At 38.2% G+C, this 26,411-nt stretch overlaps 2 protein-coding genes and 3 non-coding genes across 9 annotated transcripts in view; 2 read left to right on the forward strand and 3 right to left on the reverse strand.

The window, feature by feature from the left end:
• Positions 1-180: 180 nt before the first annotated feature.
• Positions 181-11,192, reverse strand: LOC116845226 (apoptotic protease-activating factor 1). 3 transcript variants are annotated; one of them, XM_032817659.1, is made up of 14 exons: positions 11,081-11,192; positions 9,679-9,911; positions 9,292-9,475; positions 8,566-8,703; positions 8,169-8,483; positions 7,794-8,038; positions 7,587-7,716; positions 6,411-7,487; positions 4,224-4,273; positions 3,117-3,597; positions 2,966-3,039; positions 1,875-2,241; positions 988-1,392; positions 181-904 (listed from the first exon to the last, which is right to left on the reverse strand). In XM_032817659.1, the coding sequence occupies exons 2-14, from the start codon at positions 9,864-9,866 to the stop codon at positions 371-373; spliced, it is 4,188 nt and encodes a 1,395-aa protein (XP_032673550.1). In that variant the 5' UTR covers positions 9,867-9,911; positions 11,081-11,192; the 3' UTR covers positions 181-370. The 3 variants fall into 3 exon arrangements, with proteins under 3 accessions (XP_032673550.1, XP_032673551.1, XP_032673552.1); XM_032817660.1 differs by lacking the exons at positions 9,679-9,911; positions 11,081-11,192 and adding an exon at positions 8,874-8,915 and having other exon boundaries at positions 9,292-9,413; XM_032817661.1 differs by lacking the exons at positions 9,292-9,475; positions 11,081-11,192 and having other exon boundaries at positions 9,679-9,802.
• Positions 11,193-13,136: 1,944 nt separating this feature from the next.
• Positions 13,137-13,208, forward strand: Trnae-cuc. Its single transcript has one exon. It is a non-coding gene; the product is annotated as a tRNA-Glu (tRNA).
• A 451-nt stretch (positions 13,209-13,659) lies between these two features.
• Positions 13,660-13,731, reverse strand: Trnag-ucc. The gene has a single exon. It is a non-coding gene; the product is annotated as a tRNA-Gly (tRNA).
• Positions 13,732-13,814: 83 nt separating this feature from the next.
• Positions 13,815-13,886, reverse strand: Trnag-ucc. Its single transcript has one exon. It is a non-coding gene; the product is annotated as a tRNA-Gly (tRNA).
• Positions 13,887-22,925: 9,039 nt separating this feature from the next.
• The window catches only part of LOC116845257, a 211,350-nt gene continuing 207,864 nt past the window's right edge, over positions 22,926-26,411 (forward strand). For all 3 annotated transcript variants that reach the window (XR_004378219.1, XM_032817745.1, XM_032817746.1), the window contains exon 1: positions 22,926-22,980. Coding sequence is in view for 2 of the 3 variants with exons in the window: in XM_032817745.1 (XP_032673636.1) it covers positions 22,931-22,980 (50 nt within the window). In the remaining variant the exon portion in view is untranslated. The remainder of the gene's footprint in view (positions 22,981-26,411) is intronic.

The raw sequence follows: 26,411 nt of genomic DNA on the forward strand, positions 1-26,411 counted from the left end.
TATATATATATATATATATATATGTATGTATGTGTGTGTGTGTGTGTATGCACATACAAATTTACGCGGTAACATGTGGTAACTCGCGTTATAATCTCTGATCCCATTAAGATAACGTACTGATACGTGTATCTTGATGTGATCCATATTTTATATAATATTTGTTTCTCAATTTTTTTAAAGAATATAATTATCCTGTATAGATGCACATATGCATGTTTCAAGCATATGTCAAATTTATATTCATGCAATCACATCCTATTGCGTAGAACCATACTCTTATCACAAATGCATAATTGCACATTCCGAAGAATTGCATTCTAAATTAATGCTATGAAAGCCCACCTTTGAGCTTTATAGCATCTTTTAATTAAGCATGGCTAAATGGTTTGAATGTACTCACGGCCCCATAAATATCGACCGTGACGAATTTCATAAAATCTGGAGAGATACATATTTTTGCGGTACGGCATTGCGGCAGTTCAACAGCCGCCAACAATGCTGCTTTTTTGGGATCCTTGCTTATTTTGCTCTTCCAATTTATATGCATGTCAACGCCGTTTGAAGTGCTTGCGCTCGATTCCTTGTTATGTTGTAACTTTGATATCCAAACTCCATCAGTATCTAAACTTTGGCTATTAGGAATTTGTTGAATCGGCAGTGTTTTATTTGTATTGAACGAAGGGGTGCTCTTGCTGTGGGTAATGCCCTTTCGACTTCTCCTTTGCTTCACGTTGAATTTATCCGTAGAGTGTAGATTGACATTCCACCAAGCTAATTCGTCGTTTGCTAATGAAAGTAGGATCGGTGCCTTTAAGGCAGTTGGGCCCCAAGACAATTGCTTAATAGGGTTATTGTGAAAGCTTAGCTGATGTATCTCTATACTTGTTGGTATGTTGATGATCTAGAACAATATTCGATGTTAAATTCGTTGAAACACGATATACCCGTGTAAATGTGCTAATGACGATCGTGAAATATACTTACAGTGATGAGTCCAGTTTCAAGACCAACCGCGATATATTGCTCGTCTTGCGAAATGTCGTAGTAGGTCACTTTATGCGAAAAATTATGCGTGGAGTAAAGTTTCGTTTCTATACGTGTTGGCACTATCGTTTCGTTTTCGTAAAAGGTAAAGAACATCAGATTGTGCGATTTATTTAAGATGGCTAAGTAAGTCTTTTTGTGACTTAGACAACTAAACGAGATGTTTGTTGTATCCAATGAGTTTAATTCCCTTCGACTTATTGGCAGCCAATTTTGTTCAATCTGCCAGATCAATATGACACCATTCTTCGTGATCGTTACTATGTATTTATCATTCAATTTATGGATAAATGCAACTTGTCCTGTATTATTCACCGTGTACGATTCTTTAGTGTTTATCCATACCTATAAATATATATCAAACATCAACATTTGTGTATTAGATCATTACATATCTTACATTGAGAGAAAAATATTTGGTATTTGTAATTATAATCATATAGAGAAATAATTACTATAAATTATGCTCAAGACAACTATTTTTGCACTATAATTTTAGTGATAATAACCTTATATGCATGTTACTACTACTATCTTCGTGTTGGAACAACCAAAAAATATAGTTGGGCCCAATTTGGTGCAAACTATATTTTTTGGTTGTTCCAACACAAAGATGGTAGTAGTAACATGCATATAAAGTTATCACTAAAATTATAGTGCAATTGACTAAAAAATGATTGTCTTGACTATAATTTATAGTAATTATTTCTCTATATGATTATAATTACAAATACCAAACATTTTTCTCTCAGTGTACATAAGACACACAGCAAGTATATTTTAGTATATATTCAGTATATGTTTTTTGTATGTGTGGTACTACGTACCCTCAAGCCGTTGTTCGTTTCTCTCCAGACGATTATATCGTTGTTATTAATGTTTAAGATAACGGGTTCTATGGGATGTAGCGATGATTCCATAAGGATAGATGTCTTTTCGGTTTTTATATCGAATAACAAGAGCTTGTTGCTATACGGCACATCTTTTTGCGGTACGTTTCTTTCCATGACGTACAACATTTTGTCTCCATTAGAAAATAATTTCAAGTTTGATATCTTCCCCTCTGTTGGTTTATATTCGCATCTTGTTATTTGCGTTTCTCCGTGCAATATTACAATGTGGTTTGTTAAGCTTTCTTTCACAATAACGTCTTCTTTGTCATACGATCGTACGATTGCGTCAAATAGGGACTTCCTAGATTACAATGGAAAGATAATTGAGCAAGATTTAATACAGAATCTAAAAAATGAAGTATTCGGTTAATCAAACAGTTCGTTTCGATTTTTAGATCAAATTTAATTCTATTGCTTTCAATAAGAATGAATTAGTCATCAATCAAATGATATCGTGTTCATTGTCTGTGATCTTTTGTCAATATAGTGACAATAGGAATCAGCATTGTTATTTGTGTTATATGTACATGATCATCAATTGAAGATTGAATTGAACTGTTTTTACTAACCTAATACAAAGGCTCTCATTCTAAACTCCCTTTTATCGACAAAAGTATCTTTAAATGTACTTGTAAACCAATCAATGTACTTGTAAACCAATCAGGATTACAAGTCACATTTACAGAAATACTTTTATTGATAAAAGAGACAATAAGAGTTAGAATAAGAGTTTCAAAGTAAATTTATTAAGACTGGATATGTAGAGTGGTTTGCACAAAGGTTGCAAGACTTTCTTTAGACAGGTTTACATAATGATATTTACACTTCTGCTTATAAATTGTAATTTATATGTGCATCTCGTATTTCAAAATTTTCCAGTTTTCAAACCTCTTAATGCTCAAGCTTGTGTAAAGATTTGCAATCTCATTAAATTCACGTGTTCATAAGCTTGTCCAGAGAATTTGTCACGATTTTTATGCAAACGATTGTACATGCGATCGCAGAAATAATCTCTGATATGTTACCTCACCAACGTCGATGACGAGACTTGTATTGGTAGTTTCCATTTGTGCAGCAAACTATTCTCAGTGCCGCATATCTGAAAAAACAAGGAAAATTCTGCTAAATCTCGAGCTAGATCTCAGATCCAATCAATTAATTCGTTAAAATACATACGAGATGACAATATTCGTCCTGCAACCAATAGGTATCCAGAGACGTGACACAGTTTCTGTAGGTCGCAATCGGTTGATAGCCAGTGTCCGCGTACCATACGTTGACAAAACCAGCGGAATCAGCCACAACCAAGTATTCACCATCGTAGGTGATGGCAGCGCAGACATAAGTTATCGTGTCATTCTCGACACATGCCCTTTCCTGCTTTATAAAATTGTACACCAAACGGTCATTCGAATGGTATATCCATCTTACATATAGAGCTCTTTTGCTGGTAACGATCATCAAGGAGTTGTCGTGCTCTGGCACGTTATGGAAATAGATAACTTGTCTCTCTTGTAATTGTGTATTATAAGAGGAAGCATATTCGTACATGCCGCGATCATTACCACTTCTGTACACCGTAAAGGAACCGTTTGACTCATTCATAACGTGTAACAATGCACCCTGGTCAGTGAAGGTTATCTTCGTGATTGAATCGCTATAACAAATGGACGCGTTAATCATTATTTTGGTAATTATCCAGTTTAGCGGCCTCACCTCCGATTTCGATGAAAGTAGGCTCAATCAACGCGTTTTTACATGCCAAATAACTTTTTCCTCTGACAAAATCGTCGCTCTCTATTGCGAAGCGAGATATTAATAGACAAAGGTGAGGACGTGTTGGGTTAGAAAATCTGTCATACCATCTAGCTATGTAACTGGGGGGCGAAGCCCCCCAGACCCCCCTATCAGAGGGGATGGGGGCTATAGTCTCTTATGCTTAATTAAGCTAAAGAGTAAATTTCACACAAAAGACTGTAGCCCCCACCTCCCGTGATAGGGGGGTCTGGGGGGCGAAGCCCCCCAGTTACATAGCTAGAGATAGACGATATGACAGATTTTCTAACCTAACACACCCTCAACTTTGTCTATTAATATCTCGCTTCGCAGTAGAGAGCGACGATTTTGTCAGAAGAAAAAGTTATTTGGCATGCAAAAACGCGTCGATTGAGCCTATTTTCATCGAAATCGGAGGTGAGGCCGCTAAACTGGATAATTACCATTATTTTTTATTAAACATTATCGTCAATTCATATCTTATCGTGTTGATACAATTGCACTTACTTTTTCTTGTTTTCTATGGAAGATACAACTTCGCCTTTCCGATTCCATATCTGAAAAGGGATGCTTGATTAGAGTTGTTATACATAAAAAAAAATTGCAACACATGTCTCGCAGAACCACATGGTAAATTGCGTTCTCAACCGGTTTGACATTCCAGATAGCAAGGTGACGTCTAAAAACATCATTAATGTCTGTGACATCTTAATGACGTCTTTATACGTCTTTAGATGTCACTTTGCTGACATGTGAGATCTCTCATCAGAAAAGAATATACATGTCACGAGCTGAGTGACCTTCCTTCCTTCAATTTATAGCTCGGGGAATATTTTCCCCTTACGCCAGCTTCCCGATTAAATGAGGGTCAAATAAAGCCTGGAAAATTCCAAGGCCGTTCCAAAAAATCTACGACCCGAACTTGTTCGAGCACATCTGATCATAACGGTTAGACCGAGACTGGAGCTGAATGACAAAACAAAACGCTATAGAGCATCGCGTAATGCAACATTATTGGTCTGTTTTTTTTTCAGCTGCATTACTGCAATAAATTAAAGTAAGATGAAATATATTTGTCTCACTCTAACTTATTGCAGCAGTGCAGCTAAACACAACAAACCAATGACATATATACATAGACTAATGACTTCTACACACAGGACGCGGTAATGTTTGCCGCGCGGCAGAAGTTCGCGCGACAACCAATCAATATGCTGCTTTCCATGATAACTTTCTTGTTCTTATGGAAAAACAACATATTGATTGGCTGTTGCGCGAACTTCCGCCGCGCGGCAAGCATTTACCGCGTCCTATGTGCAAGAGCTATAAAGGGACGTCTACATTGGAAGTAAATAGCAAGAAGTAGGAAGTAAGAGTAAGAAATTGACCAATCATAGTTAATTATTCTTCTCACATTCGACTGTGGTTGGTCATACGACTGTGGTTTCTTACTCTTACTTCCTACTTCTTGCTATTTACTTCCAATGTAGACGTCCCTTTAAGCATTCTGTCCGCAAAGTAAAGACGGAAGTTGGCAATTTAAAGGGCCATCTACAATGGAAAATCGTACGCGGTAGCAGTAAGAAATTGACCAATCATACTGAAGTTTTACAAGAATAATCGATTGTGATTGGTCAATTTCTTACAGCGTACGATGCTCTATTGTAGATGGCCCTTAAAACAGAGTGAGAAAGTTGATTTGCTCCTAGTGCTTTCTCACTCTATATTATTGACTGTCAAGAAGTAGAGCCCGTTTAACACTGCAAATATTTTAAAACATTAAATAAAACAATGTGATTGATCCATTCGTAGCTCTGAAGCATCTATAGCACTAAATGGAATTATGGTTTACAGCACTAAATCTTATCCAAGAACTGTATCCCATTATAGCAACCTAATTTTTTTCATTTGACAATGGAATGAGAATAAGATAAGAGCAATTGCTGTGATTATTTATATACAGCATAAAATATTATAAATATCAATTTTATGTCGAGATAAGTGAAATATAAGGTTTTATTCTTTCAATTCTGCACCTGACAGCTTGGCAGCGACTATATTCTTTCTATATGATAGAATGAGAAAGCACTAGGGGCAAATCAACTTTCTCACTCTGTTTTAAACTGCCAACTTCGGACTTCACTCGCTGCTATAGCAGAAATATAAAAATGCTTGGTCTATGTATATACGTCATTGGAACAAACCTTATATTGCTCATTTTTGGCCCGTAAATAAACCGTTCAATTCATGTTAGATTGGGTTAGATTAAGTTAGATCTTTTTGACGAGAAGATCAAAAGATCTCTTTCGAAATATCATTTGTGTTAGCATTCACTAGTTGCTGTTTCGAAATAATCCAAAGTATATCTCAGAAATCGTAGATCACGTCCGAACAAACTTCGATACATCGATCTCTACACTACGGCAGTTAAACCGGATTTTTTTTTAATTAGGTTAGATACTTGCCGGCTTCCTCGCACACGAAGTCTTTGTTCGCTCGCTACATTCACTTCCGCTTTTATCTGCGCGAAGTCAGTTTGTAAAAATTACCAATTTCTAACACGAGTTATCTACAGTCGTTATTTATCACGGTGATAAGTGCAAAGTACTTCGGCTCGTAAGAATCGCGAGAGACAGTAAAAAACTCGACTATTTATCAGATATTAATACGATTATTCATAGTGTTAATAAGTACCTGGACAGTCCCTTTGTTAGTACACCCAGCAATGAATTTATCCTGATATCCGAATTCCACGTCCAATATGATCTCGTTTTTGATCGACAACTTCAACAAGCTGTCGTCCTCCTTATCATTCGTAAAGAAGTCAGTCCAACTCTTTTGCTTCTCCTTTGCACTGTCAATGTGTACATTATACGGATGATCTTGTTCATAGAACAGACGAAACAATTTTACCACGCCGTTGTCAGTCAATGTAAGGAAGTAGTCACCTCCCGCGGACACGACGATCTTCTTAACGGAAATCTCATTATTGCAACTGTTGAGGATAGTTCGCTGTTTGTTCTCGCAGTCCCACAAGATTACTTTGCCCGACGTGTAGCCCGCCAGAATCCTATGAGGTTCATCCGTGAAGGACGATGTGCATATTCCAGCCGACACTTCCTCGCTGTGCGTCATATTGGCGTGTGCGGGCTTCTTATCATGAGATAAGTACAGGAATTGTTGTCTTTGCATAACTAGATTCCTCGCGCTTTGCCTGACATAGTCTTGCTGCGAATTCATCGCGATTTGGACGATATCAAGGCAATTCTTACGCCTGTGTTCTGTTATGACGCTCACTTGGTCTTGGAGAAACGTTTCCAAGTCTGAAACATGTCTCTCGCAATCACTGTTGTTGCGCGTTATGTACGTGCGATATTTCTTTAAATCCAGCAATAAATCGCTTAAACCTGAATATATAATTTTAGCTTGGATAAAGTCAAAATCGAAGTAAAGGCGCGGAAATTCCTCGTACATCTTGGCTTGCTCCAAATGATAGCCGATATAAGAGTGTATGTAATTGTCATCCGGCAACTGTGAGAAATCGTCTTTGCAGTACATGCGATACATATCGATAACCAATCTGTGCAACTGCATCAGTTTGTCCGGTTGTAATTTTTTCCGTAAATGACACAATAGCAAATCGTGCACACCGTAAATGTAGCTCTTTGTATCTTTGTTCCATTTCTTCGCGGCGAGTGACTTGTGACACAGGTCCAGCATTTGCTGTTCCACGTTGAATGACTCGTCTTGTCCCCAGATAATTTTTAGCGTCTGCAAAGTTTTATTCAATTATAATAAAAGTAAAAATGTGGCTTGAGAAACGATACGTATTAATCTGTTGGACGATCGAATAGAAGTTTGTCAATATACCATTGGCGTTATGTTAACATCTTCATTGAAAATGGCTAATGTCTTGTACTGCTCCTTCAGGTCTGGTTTCAATTGATCAATACACATATCAAAAATAGTTTCTTGCTTTTCTAAGAACTCTTTGATTACCCTGCAACAAGATACGGTTATAACAACATGACGTGAATAACTGATGGAGCGTTTTAGAAGTTATGCAATTGCTCTTACTTGTTGTTCGGATTTTTTGTTTTCAAAGATTGTAGGTAATATTTCCATCTGTCATGCGTTCCGTCTACTATTTTCATGTCTTCCTTAAACTCTTCAAAGTGTGCCGCAAACATAGCTATGAGCAACGGCATTCCCTTACATTCTCTGTGAATTTTCTTTGCTTCTGGGGGCAATTGGTCTATGTCTATATTTAACACTTGAGCAAATAAACCTAACGTCTCTGTTTCTGTAAATCCGTCATCCATCTATGGAAAACATGTACTTTGTTAGCTTATAGTAGAGAAATTACTAAAGCATTACTTATTCAACGCTCTGGGATAAATCCCCTCAAACAAAAATGTAACGGAATGAAGAACATTACAAGTAATCTATTACCTTTATTTTGTGCTTACTAACTCTTCCATCTAAAATATCAATATCAGTGGTAAGAACTAGAGTCTTACATTCGAAATCAAAAGCCTTAATAATTTTCTTGTGGTAAACGTCATCTAAAATTAATAAGGCATTTTGATGCTCCGGTTTGCTAAAATGATGTTCTAAAAATCGAATCAAGGAATCCTTTTCCAGCGGAGTGAATGGTTCTAGCTGAGTTTCCAAATTTTTTACTTTGTGATAGAGCGTATTTAATTGAATTAATATCTCTTCGTCGATTGAGCGTTCGCATATAAATTTAAGCCAGTAAACCTCGCACTTAAATGAAAGAATAATGAGAGAAAATCACTCTTGTGTAAAACGTAAAATATCACATAAATATAGTAGTTATGAAACTTACCGAGAATAGATCCGCCATTAATTTCATGTTTTTCAGAGTAAGAGCAGTTAGACATGACTTTCCAAATCCTTTCATGCCGTGTAACGTAATATATTCTCCGGGGTTTAATTGCTGCAAAGCATTAGTTAACTGGCCAATCTGTAAACACGATGCGTTATATAAGAATCAACTTTATATGTCATACATTAAGTTTTAATATATATATATATATATATATATAAATGCATTTTAATGTATTTTAGGTGCAAAAATTGTAGAAAATTAAGAAGTAACACAAGTGAGTCACAAGATGAACTACATAAACTTACGCGATTTATGTTTCCATACGTATGCATTTAGGGACAGTTGAACTAGATAAGAATTAAATAGCCTATTATAACAAATTAGATCCTACGGTATAGGGTCAATGATGTTATTTTAAATATTGTAAAAATTATAAAAATTATAAAATATAAAATCATCTCATTTTGTTCGAATTATTAAAAAAAAAGATTATTAATTCGAATTACGATTATTTTAACGATTATTAATACAAATTACGATTATTTTAAAAAGTAATAATAGGGTATTCAAACATAGAGATATACATTGCAGGTAAACGCGACTGGTAAATATCAGAGGTTTATAGTTTTATCTTATCAATATTGATGACCATTACAGCAAAATGAGATCCGGATGACTCATATTTTAAAATCGGGTAAAAAGTCACAGCGTAGATAATTATACCTTTTCATTTCTGGTAACTGACAGCGGGGAAATGGGTGGAAGGCCAGAAAGTGCCGTGTAATAACAATTTACTTCATTTCTTTCTACTTTGTAGTTACCAAGCAGTTCATCTATAGCATCGCTAAGCCATTCGTAGTGATGTTTTAGTGCTTGATGAAACACTTCAAAGGCGCGTGGACCGCATCTTAAAAGTGTTAATGATACCTATTATGTTTGTTACAAGCCACAACTTGTTAAATCAAGGTGCAGGTTGCGAAAGTGTATTGTGATACGTTAATGATCACTTTCTATTATTGTGTAAATTGGAGTAAAAAATGAAAAGAGCAACACGTATATTTGCATAATGTATGTGTAAGTGTTAAATAATACATATCAATAGGTATATACCTTGGAAGTATGTCTAATAAGATTTTGGTTCTTTGTTGGTCATTAGCTCCAGCGTTGATGCGTTCCACATCAATGTCGTTTAAAACAAATTCGGTTTTCAGGGGCAATATAATGCCATTATTAACGTCTAAATCGATAATTATTTGCTTCTGTAGGCGTTTAAGGATATCTTGATGTAAACTTTCCATTTTATATTGCAATTTTATATTGCATACTGCACTTCTGATTTTTATCTAAAATAAATAAATATTCGTTGTTTACAAATAATTTTGGCACTTAAAAATAGATTTAAATCTATAATTGTGATAATATATCGTAGCGTTCGACTACTCTAAATAATATAGTGGCAAAATATTTCGGGTAAAATTCTTTTACGAACTTATCGCTTAATCTCATTATTGTCAATATTTTACTATTTCGATAATTTTCTTTATACAATGGCGTAATTAAGATGCTATGTAAGAGACGGTTCGCCGTATAAAATTTTTACTTTAATATTTTAATATAATCTATCCAAGCTTTAAAAGAAAAAAACATTTTAAATAAAAATATTCGGAATTCTTTCTCGGTAGTCGAAGAACACACCCATATCACAAAGAACACGTATATTCGCAATTTAAAAACCGGATTGCGAAATTAACTTTTAATTTATTCTAGTCTGTCCAGTTTTAAAGTGTATTTCAAGTTGACTGAAAGCTAAATGCACAAACTTCATTAAGCTCGCACTGTTTAAAAATTCGATCGTTTAAATAATTCGAGAAAAATTCGAGTAAAATTTACGTCGCGAGCGGAAAATGAACATATTTCGTTTATCACGTTTTAATGATATATCGCAATTTTTAACTTCACGAATAATTTTAAATTATTAGCCTAAGTTAAATCTTTCAAAAAGAATCAAATAAAGATTCGATTTAAAAATTCAAATCGTCCGAAATATTTAATCGTCTGAAAATTAGAAGCACCAATTTCGACACGAATTCCGTAAGTGGAAATTTTAACGGGATTCTCCAACCGCGGATTTGATCACGATACGGACTATAGAAAGTAACTATTGGTCCGGTCTCAGTTGTAACGTTGACAAAATTTTTCTCCTTCATTACTTATAAAAGTTTCAAACGCGAACACATTTTTTTAAAAAAATCGAAGTAAACTCGATCGTTTTAATTTACTCGATGAAAATAATTTGGTGTGATGCGACTGCATGCGAATTCGTGATGCTGCGTGTGTATTGTAAGTTATATGTCAGTATAATATAACAAGTGTAAAAGAAGTATCGAAAGAGTGGCGTCGGTCGATGACCGAAAATCGACCTTTGTCCAGTAGCGTCTCGGTTTATATAGCTGCGAGATGCGCGGGAAGGCGTAATTTCACTAAAATTAAGATATACTTGGGAGGTTCTTACCTATGAGCGTCCACCTGCGATATTTCTTTACCGTGCACGGTTCTTTGTTCTAAAATCTGAGTAATCACCTGAACGTTGTATCACGAGTTGTAGAGTGGACGGCAGGCAAGCGACTGACGGACGTACCGGGCAATAGTAGAAGGGAGAGATATTCGCATGCGCACTAACATAAAGTTAAGAAAGCTATTCAGGAGCGTAGAAATGTCGGAGACGTTTTATTATGCTTATTGCAGGAAAGAAAAATAGTAAATCTGGAATGCATAAATCTACCAAACGATACAACGAAGACGATTTATCCAAATATACATTCGACAAACTCGAGCTTCTTGTGGCACAACTCGGTCGCGTTACCTTACGTCTATCTCCAGTTTAAATAAAATTATAAAATATAACAAATGAGCTTATATACGTGGAACGTGGGTAAACTTGAAAAGCAAAGAAACAATTTGATCAGGACATATAAATTCGTCGATAATGAAAAATTAATAATAATTAAGAGAAAACGAAACAAAAAGCATCATTGTGCAAAAGAAATTTGAAAAAATGATAGTTAACGCTTGCAAACTGCAGATCTTGCATTATGCAGATCTTGAAGAATCTGCATAATGTCATCAAATTTTGTATCTAATATTTCTCCCACATATCTTTTATGATATCAGAGATATTAGTAAAAAATTTCTTTTGGAGAACTCTCATATTCCAAAGGGCTGTTTTTAAGTCGAAGCAGAAAACTGCTATGTCATCATGTGGTTGTCTATACCTTTCCCTTACACAGAACAATACAAAATCTCTAGGTCTAACCTGTTTATATACGCGCCTGTAATGAAATGGTCATACGGTGCGGTTTGTCAAATACGAGATTCTCGCACGACGTTGACGACATTTGCGGTTGTTCATGCTATACTGTTATACATCACTGTTCTGCCAAAAATTGCTTTAGTGAGAATGATTAGATGACAATGATGGGAAAGTGACTGCGGTCATGAAGATGACGTTCGTCTTTCCACCGTTACAGTCATATTTCTGGCAAAAATAAATAACGGTGAAGAGAAAATTTAAAATTTTTTCCCCACACGCACACACATACACACTATAGTTATAATGCTTTTCAACAATAGCTTTTCATCTTATTTTAGCATGACTTTACAAAATTCTTTTCAAAAGTCTTTTTTTATACTTAAAGCTGACACTATTCTTTTCAAACTTAGTACGCATTTTCTTTCTCACCTTTGTGTCCTTTTAGGCTTTGTTCGAATATATCCTTTCCCAAACACGTTACCAGCTTTCCTTTGACATCCTACCTCGATATTCGTACAGATGCAGGTATAACTTTTTTAAGATTTTTTCGTTACAATATTCGTTATAATATTCAGTTCAAGTTATCGAGGTTTTCTACACGTAGTTTTTATTGGCCATTATCAGAGTCTGTCAAATTTGTCAGGATATTTATTTAAAAAATGTATCGAGAAAACTTTTGTAGGAGGTTTAGCAGAATAGTGGAAAAAGAAATATCGATGAAAAGATAGAAGTTGGATGAAGGGAAACATCAATCTGTCCCTAAAGATCGGCCGCGACAAAAATAAATAAAATTATGAATTTATGTATGTATGTATGTGAGACATTCTTGAAGAATGTCTTTCTTTAAAAGCTATTTGGATAGTATTTTACGAGATATAAGATAAAGAAGGATAATGAAGATAAGATGAAGATAAAGTAGAAGGAGGGAGAATAACGTGTTACATTTTATACAAAATAATGTTTATCGCTTATAAATTTAATATCAATTAAAAAGTTCAATTTGTGATGGAAATATACGAATGTTATCAGAATATAGAAAGTTCATAAAAAACAACAGCGATTACTTACTTTATTGATGAATAATTCGTTTCCATTGAACGCAATAAATTTAAACTTAATTAAAAAATCAAATCGAACTTTTTGGCTGACCGAATATATCTAGATGTATTAAAAATGCTTTGTAAATTCATAATGAATCAACGGGTTAATAAATTATTAGAGCTTGTAACCTGCTGTAGAAGCAGGAGAGTACAACTCATCCGATATGGTCTAGTGGCTAGGATACCTGGCTCTCACCCAGGAGGCTCGGGTTCGATTCCCGGTATCGGAATTTATTTTTGCCAGTATTGTTTTTCTACAAAAAGAGAGAAAGGGATATTTTTTGTACAATTAAAATTGTAGAGATAATTTAGGAAAAATTTTTTTGAAACCGTTTTTATTACTTACGGAGAGGCGACAGATTTCCTCTGTCTTATGCATATATAGAATATGCATTATTATGTTCAAAATACGTTGTGCATAAAAGTAATTTTGAGAGTTCGCGAACAAAACTTCGCGAACAGACGCAGTATATTTTGTAATAATTAGAATATGAAATTATAAACGTTGAAATTCGTGTGACTTTAAATTCCGTAAGAAATATTAGACAAAGAAACAGAAATAATATATCAGCATTTGCCTTATTATAAATTATTAAAATATGTTGGAACATTTAAGAGGGATACATTTAATAGTGTATAAAAGAAGAAAAAATATTATATACAGCTGGCAAAAAATATTCCTGCGATGGCCGGGAATCGAACCCGGATCAACTGCTTGGAAGGCAACTATGCTGACCATTACACCACCATCGCAGGTACAAGAAGCTGGTTTCAGCAGTAACTTGGAGTTCGCGCTGTAACAAGACGCGAAAGTAAATTGCAGCAAAAGAAAACCCTGCGATGGCCGGGAATCGAACCCGGATCAACTGCTTGGAAGGCAACTATGCTGACCATTACACCACCATCGCAGTTGGAAAGAGCTCCCATACATAGGCACACGATCGATCGTGCATATATTGTAGTGAAATAATAACTACACAAACATCTCTTTCGGTTGCTCAAATCTGTATATCCTTATTCGTAAAGTATCGTTATTTATGCGAGTGAGTTTTCCGCTTATCTAAACGAGCATCCGCTCGCAAAGTAAGTTGCTCGTCTGCTGCTCGTCTCAGGAGACGAATTAATTGATAATCACCGATGACATGGATAGATAATAATTCGCCCGTCACCGCGAATCACCGCCGATCAACGTGCCACTCAGTCTGCGGCGTATTAATCGCCGTCCAGCCGTTTGCGCGGATATATGCCGTTTCCGCGAGCGGTTTTTCATGCGCGATATAACCGGCGTAGAATAGCGCGGCGGATAATGAACGTACACGCCGCGCGGTGCATTGTTTTCCGCTCGCCAATTAAGCAGCATTACCTGCCCGAAATGATGCGCCCGCCAATTAAGCGGTATTATCTGCCCCGAAACGATGCGATGCGATGTGATGGGATGCGCTACCCCAAAGCCGCTGGCGCAAACTGCACCTTTATCGGGAAAAATTAAAAAACTTTAGATGCAATCAATAACCTCGGGAACGTATTGTGAACGCTCGACTGCTACGGCGTCTGGTCTCGCTTACGAGACGTGGCTTACGATTAAAACTCGTCTCCCCCTCTCTCTCTCTCTCTCTCTCTCTCTTTCTCTCTGCCATTTATGTTGGAAATATTATTTAAATTCGGCGATTCTATTCCTCAGTCGATTCGCGACTCGAAGCGATTCTTTTTCCAGACACGATCATTCAAATAAATATAAATATAATCTCATAAGTGAAATCCTTTTATGTTATGGCCTCAAAAGGATTTTTCCAAGACCAAAGGCAAATATTCTAATGCGCTGAAGAAGAATTCTTATTGTAAGATGCTATTTTTATAGTCCCATAATTTAAGCAAAAAATGTTTACCGAAGAAGTATTCTAATAAAGAAGAAAATAATATTATACTTCGAATATTTTCTTTTTGGTTTTAGAGAAATCCTTTTGGGGTTATATATGTAAGAAGATTGTGCTAACTACGAGATTATATTATATTTTTAGATGAAGTTGATATACAAACTTTATACTCGCAATAAATTTAAACCATGATAACTTATTCCAGTTATTTATCGCGATAACTTCGGACATTAAGAGATATATCTTCGATATCGCATTCGTAGAATTTAATTCGGTCACGAGGCTATTTTGAGCTGATTTACTCCGATGTTTCGCCGTTCTGATATGACGTTGCGCGCGCAATATCAGGATACGAAAGTGAATTATTTGATTAGCACGGCCAGCTATTCGGCACCGACGCGCGGAGATACATTCGCTACTCTCGACGCGAGACACAATGCAAATTCGATTACGTTAGAAACAGCATTTGGCGCTCAGCCCGCATTAGTCGCGCTTTGGTTACTTGCTTGATTAATTTGTCGCGGATTTAATATTACGAGCAACTACGTTCGCGAAAGATCAATGCGTTTTACCACGGATTATAATCGCGATCTCGAATATGTGTGAATATGTGAACACATACAGCGGGTATTTTTCGTTGGTATTTTTCACTGGCTTCAGTAATCGTATTCTAAAACATTGCAACGTCTCAGTCGAGCGACTTGTAAAGACAGGAAACTGCTCAGCGGGTAGATAAACCGGACAATGTAGATAATGTGAACTACAAGATTAATCATGCGCGAGTCATTGAAAGAAATCGAAGTTTCTGGAAGAGACCGCGTGCAGAAAAGTTGTGGTAATATTCTGTTACAATAATTACTGCTATAGTGTAGCAATCAGTTATAATATCGTGTCGTATTTGTCACAAAGTTGTTACTGTTATCAATATGAATTCACTCTTTGAAAGGCGAGCCGTCACACGCACTGATAAAAACAAAGGAGCGATACGCGTATCTTCTCGCGCATACGCGCGCGTTCTGTCTTCTCCTTTAATTATAAAAAAATCTCATTAGAGAGAAATGCTCGGGTTGCGCGCTCGCGAATTACGACCACCGACCAGGCGGAGCGATCAGCCGCGATGCGCATTATCCGTGGATTTGCATATCGCGTGTATACACGTGCTCGTACGTGGCGTGGGACGTATAAAGACAGGCGCCGTCGGCACCGAGTGTTTATACAGAGAATTACAGAGCACGGCGATTTCTTTCGCGCAGCCGTTCTCTAATTGCCGGCACCGAGGTCCGCCGCGCTCGTTTTAGCTTCTTAAAATTGCCATCGGCGCCGATGGCACTCAGGCGCGATTCGACGTCGCGTCGTGATACAAATGACGAACTGTCGCGTACACTTGATAAGGGAAGACATATATGTTACACAAGTTTACGCAGTATACAAGGTGTGTCTTTTCGATTTGTCGCTCTGATTTGCTGAAGCGATGTTCCGAGAACTATGTTTCACCGTCGAAAGTAACACCGTCAACTTAATTATCGAGTCGGGAGGGAGAAAACGTAATGACATTATATATCATAGCAGTTTGTTAATTGCACAAAAATTCACGAAAGTCGATGCCTTCTCAAACGTCTTGCACGTTAATGTTTGCTGATACGTTTATCGCAATTCTACGATTAGAAATTTTCGAATATTATCTGCTCTTATGTAATACTGACTTATGTATTACTGACTTCACGAAATGGGGAAGTCTTCTTTAATTAATAATTCAAAATTTTATGTGGTTGTTCGAAAAATGGTAGATGAATTTTTTGTTCAATTTGACTTACAGGGAAACCCACACAAGTGTCCGCCTCCGATTTTCATGAACTTGTAATATGTTGTACTTTAAATTAAAATAACAGATACGATTTTTATTATATGTTTTGCAAGTTTAGGGGGTGAAATACTCCTTTGAAAAAAATCGGTTTTTTTCATTCGAAGACAATATAATGAAAACCATAAGAGATAGAAAAAAATATTTTAAATAAAAGTTGAATGGTTTAAAGAGTACTTTACAGAAATTATTAAAAAAAATTTTTTATTAATATTTCCTCACCACTTCTTATTATAATTATTAAAATAATTTCTGTAAAGTACTCTTTAAACCATTCAACTTTTACTGAAAATATTTTTTTCTATCTGTTATAGTTTTTATTATATTCCCTTTAAATGAAAAAAACCAATTTTCTTCAAAAGGGTATTTCACCCCCTAAACTTACGAAAGGTTATATATAATAAAAAACGTATCTGTTATTTTGATCTAAAGTACAACATATTACATTTTATTTCATGAAAATCGAAGGCGGACATTTGTGTGAGTTTCCTTGTTAGTCTACCTACATAGGTGGTCTTGCATGCTTGCGTCAGATATCCTATACATACATATGTACATGTATATTATTATATAGTAAGTGACTCGTGTTTCTTTATTGCCTGCAGTATTCGTCTGATAACTCCGCGTTCCAGTTCGGCAACTTCCGTGGAACTTCGTTGCCCGTTTCGATCGTTATTTATCTAAGTCTTGTTTGCGCTCTGTCTGTGTTATCCAAGTATATCGTGGGGTAATGGTGGAAATCTGCACAATGGGAGTGTTCCGATGTGCATAAGAAATAATAGCAGTTTAGGCGAAGCTAAACAACACTTCATCGTCGTAATAATAATTTTAATCTTTTAAGATCTTTTCATAGTAGCCGGGTATCGTGGAAACACATAAAGTACGTGTAAAATTCTCGCTCTCATCGTAAATATTTGCTGTCGAACGTATAGAAAAGGTACAAACTGTTTCTAATGTAACATTATGCTCCTCACCACAGCGTGGAAAATATGTATGTTACGCGTCCCCGCCGTATAACACCGTTCCATTAGATCCCCCGCTAATTGTCAATCGAGAAATACAAAGCCATTGTCTAATTTCCCGCTCCAGTCTCTCGTTCTCCCTCTTGTAGCCCGAATGAACTGCGAGAGAGCACACACTCGAGTGAGGGTGAAGGGGTGGCCCTCTTAGCGACCGATCGATTCGCGCTAGTCCAAGCACTTCAAATAGTGCGATCGTGGTATGCGTTCAGGAATGGCAATAACGTTGATAGGATAGTAATATGATTATCACCTGTGCAAGAGGACCGATAGTGGTGCTACACGTATAATTAGAGACAGGATTGAAGGGGCGGAACGAGAGGGAGGGAGAAGGAGAGAGGGAGATAGCGGATAGGGAACGCAAGTATAATGCCATGCAAATACAGCTCATCACTTGGTCCGCCAGGAATGGAGGTGCATTAATCCGCTAATGCACATGGGTCCCGTAAAATTAGATTCGGCCAGATTTAGTTGGAAATGCGATATTTCAGTGTCGACCGAATTCGCAACAACGACTGCCGGTAGAGCCGCGACGGCGGCTCCTGTAAATGCGACCGGCACGAAACGTTGTTACTCGTCAGCCGGATTAATAGCGATATATTGCATCCTCGATCGACGGCGTGGTGTTGCACTTAGAGAACGCGGTCGAGTGAAAAATCGTTACGCAGCCGATCGTACGCGTGCATAATATGGCGCACGGCGATCGCACGGTCTTCGCGTCGCCAATGACCGTGTCGCATTAACACTCATTAATATTCATGCACCGTGTTAGCCGTTATTATCGCGCGATTCCAAAATGCACGATCGCCCCCCTGCACCGCCGATGAATCGCCGTGAATTTCCAGGACTCGCACGCGGCGGCCTGCGAGTTCCTGCGCTCCCTAACAGATGGCTGTAGAATGACGCATTCTGCCTGCAGTCGAATTTGCTTCGAACTCTCGACGCGTTTGTGACGCGCTGATCTCTCACTTCGAATTCATCTTTACTCGAAATTTTACATTCCCTATCAACATCACGTGTGCATAGATAACATTTTTCCCTGTATATCCGCGTATAAATAAATCAGAAACCAAGTCTGTTTCACATATACCGAAAAAAAGGTTACGACGATTTGGTAATAATTATCCAGCCTGTGTTATAGGTACTAAATTTTAGTACCTATTCTCTTGCAGCAAAATGAGTCAAGTTAACATGTTCGCTACCACGACTTATTCGGGGAAAATGTGCTCTCTGCACATTATATTTGTTCTCATGTAACTACACTGAAAAAAAAGATTACGACGATTTGGTAATAATTATCCAGCCTGTGTTATAGGTACTAAATTTTAGTACCTATTCTCTTGCAGCAAAATGAGTCAAGTTAACACGTTCGCTACCACAACTTATTCGGGGAATTCTCTCTGCACATATTTTATATTTTATATTTGTTCTCATGTAACTACACTGAAAAAAAAGATTACGACGATTTGGTAATAATTATCCAGCCTGTGTTATAGGTATTAAATTTTAGTACCTATAACACAGGCTGGACAATTATTACCAAATCTTCGTAATCTTTTTTTTTAGTGTAGTTATATGAGAATAAATATAATGTGGAGAGAGAATTCCCCGAATAAATCGTGGTAGCGAACGTGTTAACTTGATTCATTTCGTTGCAAGAGAATTTCGCTGAAAAGAGAATTTTGTTGTCGAAATAAAAATTTGATTAAAATAGAATTAATCAAATGTTTGGTAATAGCAATCAAAAAATTCAATTGCCGTTTGTGTGTGTTTTGTTTTCTCACTAATACGTCGTATTTGACACAAATAAGAAACATGGTAATGTCAACCAAATCGCATGCATCAAATATTTTAGTTCGAAATACAGAGATAACTTTTTCAGTGTGCAAATTGAAGTATCTTTGAGCGAAGTATTCAAGATATCTTTTTATAATTATCATCATCGAGATTCGACTCAAGGACGCGTTGGATGTTCGTTCGCGTAACTGTATTATTGAAGCCTAAAGCTTCTGAAAACCATTCTCGGTAATTATCGAATGTTTATTTACGTACGGAGTCGCTCGACGATAAGATTATCTCGCAACTTCCGCACGAGAACGTCCCACCTTTTCCGTCCGTCATTTTAATTCCTGGATAGGAGAGGATGATAGTAGCGAGGATAACCCGGCGCTTTTAACGATCCTCGAATTCCACGCGGGATGTTCGTTCACTATCGAGCCGGTATTGCATATTCGGACGTTTCTCCCCTGTGTCGCGTTTTAGAATCCACCTGGTCTCCCTCGCCGCCCGCCACGCGGCCTCCTCTCGTTCGACCGTGGGATTACTCGCGTCCAATTAAATTTAACGAATTTCCACGGGTGCGAACGGCTTTATTGGTTTCATTAATTACGCATGCACTCTCTACGCGGCTTCTCCGAAAAGCAGGCACGTTCGGCCTGCGAGCGCATTCTGTTTCTGCAGGCTGCAATCACGACCATCGTTTCTATCACGCGCTATTCGCATCATTTTCACTAATCATGAGCGACATTAAGTTTGCGAATGTGCAGTAATCCGCCAGCGATGCCCTGATTGACCCTCTTCTACTGAATTGTGGAAATGCTCTTCTCTCCTTCTCTGTCTCTCTGCCTCTCTCTCTCCCTCCCTCTGCTCGAATTGCTACAAATATTAAGTACAAACGTTCTACAAACAATATGAAAAGCTGCTATTGTAAAGGGGACCCGTTTGTGTTAGTTTCCATGCGTTTCCTCTCATTCGCGGTATTGTATAGCAATGAGGTAATTCGTATACGTGCACGCATCATCACGTACAATCGCAATCGATTTACCTTATTACGATATCTGCATACGTTCTATAAATATTACCGAAATAGAGGTACGATTCGCGGAGGGTGATTGAAGCTCGATGCGGTGAATATGCCCCGCGGGATACGCGCGAGAGCGGGTGGAGCGACGTGCCAACGTGCCGCTATTCCGGATTTAGTAATTAAATATTTTCCGGCTCGATTCGGACCAGGTACCGTCGATTTACTACTTTGACGGTATTTCGACGCGGTCGTTCGCCATCGGGAAGCGTTTGATTCGCAATCACGGCGACCCCGAAATTTTTGTTTAAAAAAAGCTCGCGAGATCGAAAAAAATAATATCCGTCATGAAGCGAAATGAAAGGGAATAAAACGTGCGGGCCAGGACACCGCGTTTAAAATGATATCAACATAATCTCTTTTCTCATTTAAGTGTATGATTTTTTTTTGAACATGAAACAAAAAAACGTTAACTTATCAACGACATGCACGTTTTCTGAAAGTATGTACGGAAAAGAAAGATATGGCGCACATAACTAGAAATATTTAATTGTGAATAGTATAGTTGCGTCACCCTAGTTATCTTCTTCTGATATGTATGTATAAAAAAAATAGTATAGTTGACTCACACATCTGAATCTGATTGGCACGATCAAATTAATGACTTAGTTATCTTGACATATTAACTACATCAATGTAGTTGCGCATGATCTGGCTGTAGTAATCAGAAATCGGTTGAGATAACATTTGCCATACATATACATTTGATACACTCCGATTGAAGTAATCAGATATTGGATGGAGTAATTACTGTAACTCAGTAATTGCTTCGTGATTGCAGCAACCAAATAATTAGTTGTTCCATATTTTACTATTGAATCTGATTGGCACTACCAAATTTATTTGTAGTCAACCATTATTATTTTTTTTATGTGCATTGGCCGAATTCAACTTCCATTTACATGTTCAAGTATTCTTCTTTTTTGTATTTTTTTTACATCTAATTGAATAACGAGATTAATTTACGGGCCGCATTCTCCTTCAACGTATATTGTCAAACATTAACACGTCTCGGATCGAAGGAACACGAGACGAGTCTCGATGCGGTATGCAACGCGCGCGTACGTATATCTCTGAAAATTGCATGCAAGCCGGAAGGCAATGCGCAGCGCGACGATGCGAGAAAAAGACGCTTCCTTGTGTGATAACTTTGGAGTGCTGTCGGGAGTACACGACGAGCGGCAAACATGCGAGATCCCGGTGCACGCCTATCGACACGAATATGCTAATGATCTCGTGGCGGGTTAGTTATGCTAATTTCTACTATGATTCATCGGGACAAACATATGCCGCCTTGCATTTTATTCTGACCACCTGCGAAGGGCTAATTGTCGATGAATTATTAATCTAAGAATGACCCGCATATCGTGCTCGCATGGTGTACCTACGCTTTAATGAAAACGTCGGGACGCCTTGTCTTCCGAACGCGTGCGAACATACCTTCATTTTCATATAATGTTCGCATCACCTTGCGCATCACCAGGTGACGCACTTTCACCCGACGATTAACGTCGCGCGGAATCGAGCACCTCGTTGCACATTGTTGCACATTGCTGGCTCGTCACGATTAATGTTTCGCGCAACTTTACAGCGCCATATAAGAGAAATTTATTATGAAACTTTATTCGATTCGAAAATATCACTTTTCATCGTGATTAACATAACAAAATAATAATTCTTTAAACAAAAGAGAAAAGAAGGTATTGGCAAATGCTAATAAGATAGGATTAGTGGAAACTTGATTCTTTCGCTCTTCTTTGACGTTTAACATAAAATTTTTAATTTTTTTGATAAAACTACATTATATATTAACGTATTTAATAAAGTGAAAGTAAAAAAAATTATACTTTTAGAAAACAAAATTAGTAACGAAAAGGTTAATTAATTATAGACGCGATATTAACTAGGAGCGTAAATCTGCATTCGCGATACTCAATGTAGTTTTTAAATTCTCGAGATCATGTCTAGCATGCTACAACTCTGATAACTTTGAAAATCCCGAATGTTTTGTTATTGCTATGCTCTCTCGTATGTATATATTATTGATAGATAGCCGACTATGTTTAATGATCGGCGCTTGAAGATTCGGTTTGTTTTTTGTTTACTGTTTTGGTATACGTCGCGTACTTGTCTATCAGCGAGTCATTATGTTTCGAGTCGACGAACGACATACATGTCGCGATGCGGGACACGTGTATCGTTGTATCAGTCGTCATTCTCACCGTATTGTAAGATATTTAATCGGGTTCTCTCGTCGATCGCGTTAATTAACACGCGGTTTCTCCGATCGAGTCGTGTCTGCGCGAGTGTCAGTGTCAGTGCCACTACTAGGGTCACTATGGATACTATCCGAGAGGAACAGATGCACGTGGCAGCGATACGTTACAGGTGTGTCAAATCATTTATTGTACAGGACATTGGACGAAATTAGCGAGAATAAGGAAATAGAGAGAATAAGGAGAAGCTGGGTTGAAGTATGGAATTTAGTGTTGGAGTCGAGGCATGCAGAGAAACGTAAGCTGTGAAAATGAAGCAGTAAAAAAAAATTAACCGACTACAATCGATCACTCTTGGATCGTGAGAAGAATCATTGACTGTGATTGGTCAATTTGTTCACTGTTCAAGTTTTGCTGCTTACGTTTTTCCGTGTGTTTCCGTTCCAAGTCTCCCTCGCGCCCGTACCGATCATAAATCTCCGAAGGACACTTCGGGTGCCCTTTTATTCCTCTCTTCCGCGAGAATGCTAATTAACAATTGCCAATTCGCAGGCGGCGCGGCGTGAGCGAGCGCTCGCGACGAAATCGTAAAACGGTACGTTACCGCGGTTTAACAAGGCGTGAAGGGCGAATTAGACGGTGACGTGTCACGGGTTACGGAAAACGCGTTCGTTGATCGGCAACAACTATCGTGCCGCGAAGCACGGGCAGGGAAAACCAAGAGAGATAGACAGAGAGACAATAACAGAGAGATAAAGATAGGCAGAGGGAAAGAGAGAGAGGAAGACGGCGGGTCTCCCTGCAGGCTCGTAAACTAGCGCAATGGCTCTGAGAAGAGGGGCTCCGTCGGGGCCAAAAAGCGGACGGAGGTCGTCAATGTTGATGATGCGTGGATCACGATGTACTGACGGCTCCATCATAGCCCACCGCTACTGGTCTCTTTCTCCCCCTGCGTCGCCTCCTGTCCTCTTTTCCATTCTATGGGAAAATATACCACCTCTGTGCAGAGCCTATTCCATTTGCTTTATTGAAATAACGTCGAGGGCCCGACCACTTCCGTCCTACCGCGATGACAACGACAGCGGGACGAGGCGCGAGGGGTTGGTTTTTATCGTGACGATTTTCGAAGATTTACCTTTGATGCGATTGTTCAGGCCTCGAGAGATTTTACGGACGTGAATCGCTCGCATGACATATAACGTCCCAAGACAGTCTGGCCAGAATTTTCCTGTCTAAGTGTTTTAGATAGTTACTGTCTAATAAGTTCTAATTGATAAAAACCATACCAGTTTCTACTGGAAATTTTTCTACTTGAGGTGTGTTTCACACGTATTTCTGCGGATTTGCGTATCTGTCGTCGTTCCGAGTGTCTCCCAGTATATCGTTCGCGCTCAGGATCATTTGCGAAATCAAGGATGGCATTTCGCGAATTTGCCAAAACAAATAACAAACCGCGACACGCGGTTATCAGATGAGACTTGCGCTGACTGCGAAATAGAGCGGGCGAGACCATTTCCATACGTTATCTTCTCCTTAGCATATTCTCTTACGATCTACAACGAGAACGGGTTCCTCTGCATCCTGATTAAGCGCGACATAATTATAATGAACCTTGAGGCCTAACGGTTATCGTGCAGGTCCATATTGTAAGACATACAGCCGCCGTTCGTACCCAAGACGTCGTCGTATTTTCAGAAGCGATGATGCCGGAAACCGGAGCCGTCCTCCCCGCGAGTTCATAGCGCGTTTGCCGTCAGAACTTGTTTCGTCTTAATAAGCATGTGCTCGATGTGAAGCTATAAAAATTCACGATTCGACGAATAACTCCGCGTTCTCTCCGTGGCCGAACGGCAAAGCATGGCGCGTTATTCACGCGACGTGATTGTGTAAAAATTCCAAAGGGAGGAAACGTGCGTTTGCATCGCGAACGTTTTATCGACGCACGATGTCAACAGTACAAAAGCGCAGCTTTCTCCTCGCGTTTTCCGGCAGAGTGAAAGGTCTCGCGAACAGCAGGAACGAAGTGCCGGCGATCGATCCGATCGACGCGCGATTATCTGGGGGGTGGCGCGAAGGGGTCGTCGACTACTCGTCCTTCTCGCCCTCGTCGTATCCGAGTGTCGTCACATATTGACGCCTCCACTTTATTCAATTGCTCATCCGACACAAGGCCCCGCCGACACTTTGGCCCGGCGTTCAAACATGTTTTTTCGCTTTGCTCATTTCCGGCCCGAATGCCCGGCGGCCCGCGCGGTTCCGGACCGGCAATAGAACGATGTCTCGTCTACACGACGATGACAACGGGCTATTTAGTTCCCGATCACCCACCGAGAACGAAAACGCTCGAAAAAAGCGGAGTAGGATGAGAGAAAGGGGAGGGAGCAGAAGGGACAGAGAAAAAGAGAAAAGAGACTTCGATCCCCGAAGGGAGGTTCCGCGTCAGCCTGGAGCGCGGTAATTTTTTCCTCATCAGGCAATGCTCTGGGAATTTCACTGGTAATTAAAAGTCACCGGCCTGTGTGATTGGAATTAATGGTCAAATGGTCAATCTGCCCGGAGGTGGAAAAAACTCAGCTGTAAAATCGCTGTCGTCACCGTCATTGCACGCTCTTCGACTCGATTTGGTGGAACGTGTGAGTCTTTTGCGATATATTTTCGTGCCTCGTCGTACTTTTTTTCATTTCCAAGTTTTATAATGATAAGTTTTATAACGATTTATAAAAAGACGGAAGTCTCCCATCGGTTGTTCGAGTTTTGATGTCAGTCTTGCGAGAAATTACTCGTACCGCCCGAAATGATTTTCTGCCGCGTTTCATGAACAATTAATTCGATTGCAATAACAATTCATATTATAACACAGAATGAAATGCATAATCTGATAGCCTAAAAGAGATATGTGTTGAGAATATATTTTTCTCCCGTGTTAAAGTCGTTACTTGAAATTTACTTTGGGTGAAACACTTAGACTTGAACTTAGAAATAATGTAAGTTTATCAATTGAATCACAATTGAATTACAAATGTAATGTCGCACATATTATGTGATTTAAATAAAAAAAAAAAATAAACTCAAATTTAACTCTAAATTCAGATCTGAGTATCTCGCGTGGGTTAACTTTCGAGGATTGTATGAAGTTGGCACTCCACTTTTTGAAATTTATAATTTTAAAAGTTGTTCCAGATTGTTCTGACTTTGTACCACATTGTTCCAAAGTGATATTGCTTCATTCGAAACGGTTTTCGAATAAAACAAAAAAAATGATTTTTTGAGCTGGCACCCCACTTTTCGAAAATCGAACATTCTGATACCGCAATAGATTGTTCTAGTTGTTCCAAACATTGTTCCAAAAGCACAAATCAATAAGTTTAATTATAAGCCCGAAAAATTAAAAAAAAGTTTTTTGACAAACAGTCTATCGGACCAAGAGTAAATTTATACTATCTTTCTTGTTCCAACCGAGATCTTTTTGTTCTGAGATGTTCTAAGCTTAAGAATTATAGTTCTAGAGCATGAGACTCATAAGATCATTTGTTCTCCGAAAATTCGTAAAAAAATCGATTTGACAGTACTCGACGTCAAGAGTAAACACATGCTTTCTTTCTT

The sequence above is a fragment of the Odontomachus brunneus genome, unplaced genomic scaffold (assembly GCF_010583005.1).
Source record: "Odontomachus brunneus isolate Ranch 3 - 2012 unplaced genomic scaffold, Obru_v1 Obru_scaffold_050, whole genome shotgun sequence".
Lineage (NCBI taxonomy): Eukaryota > Metazoa > Arthropoda > Insecta > Hymenoptera > Formicidae > Odontomachus > Odontomachus brunneus.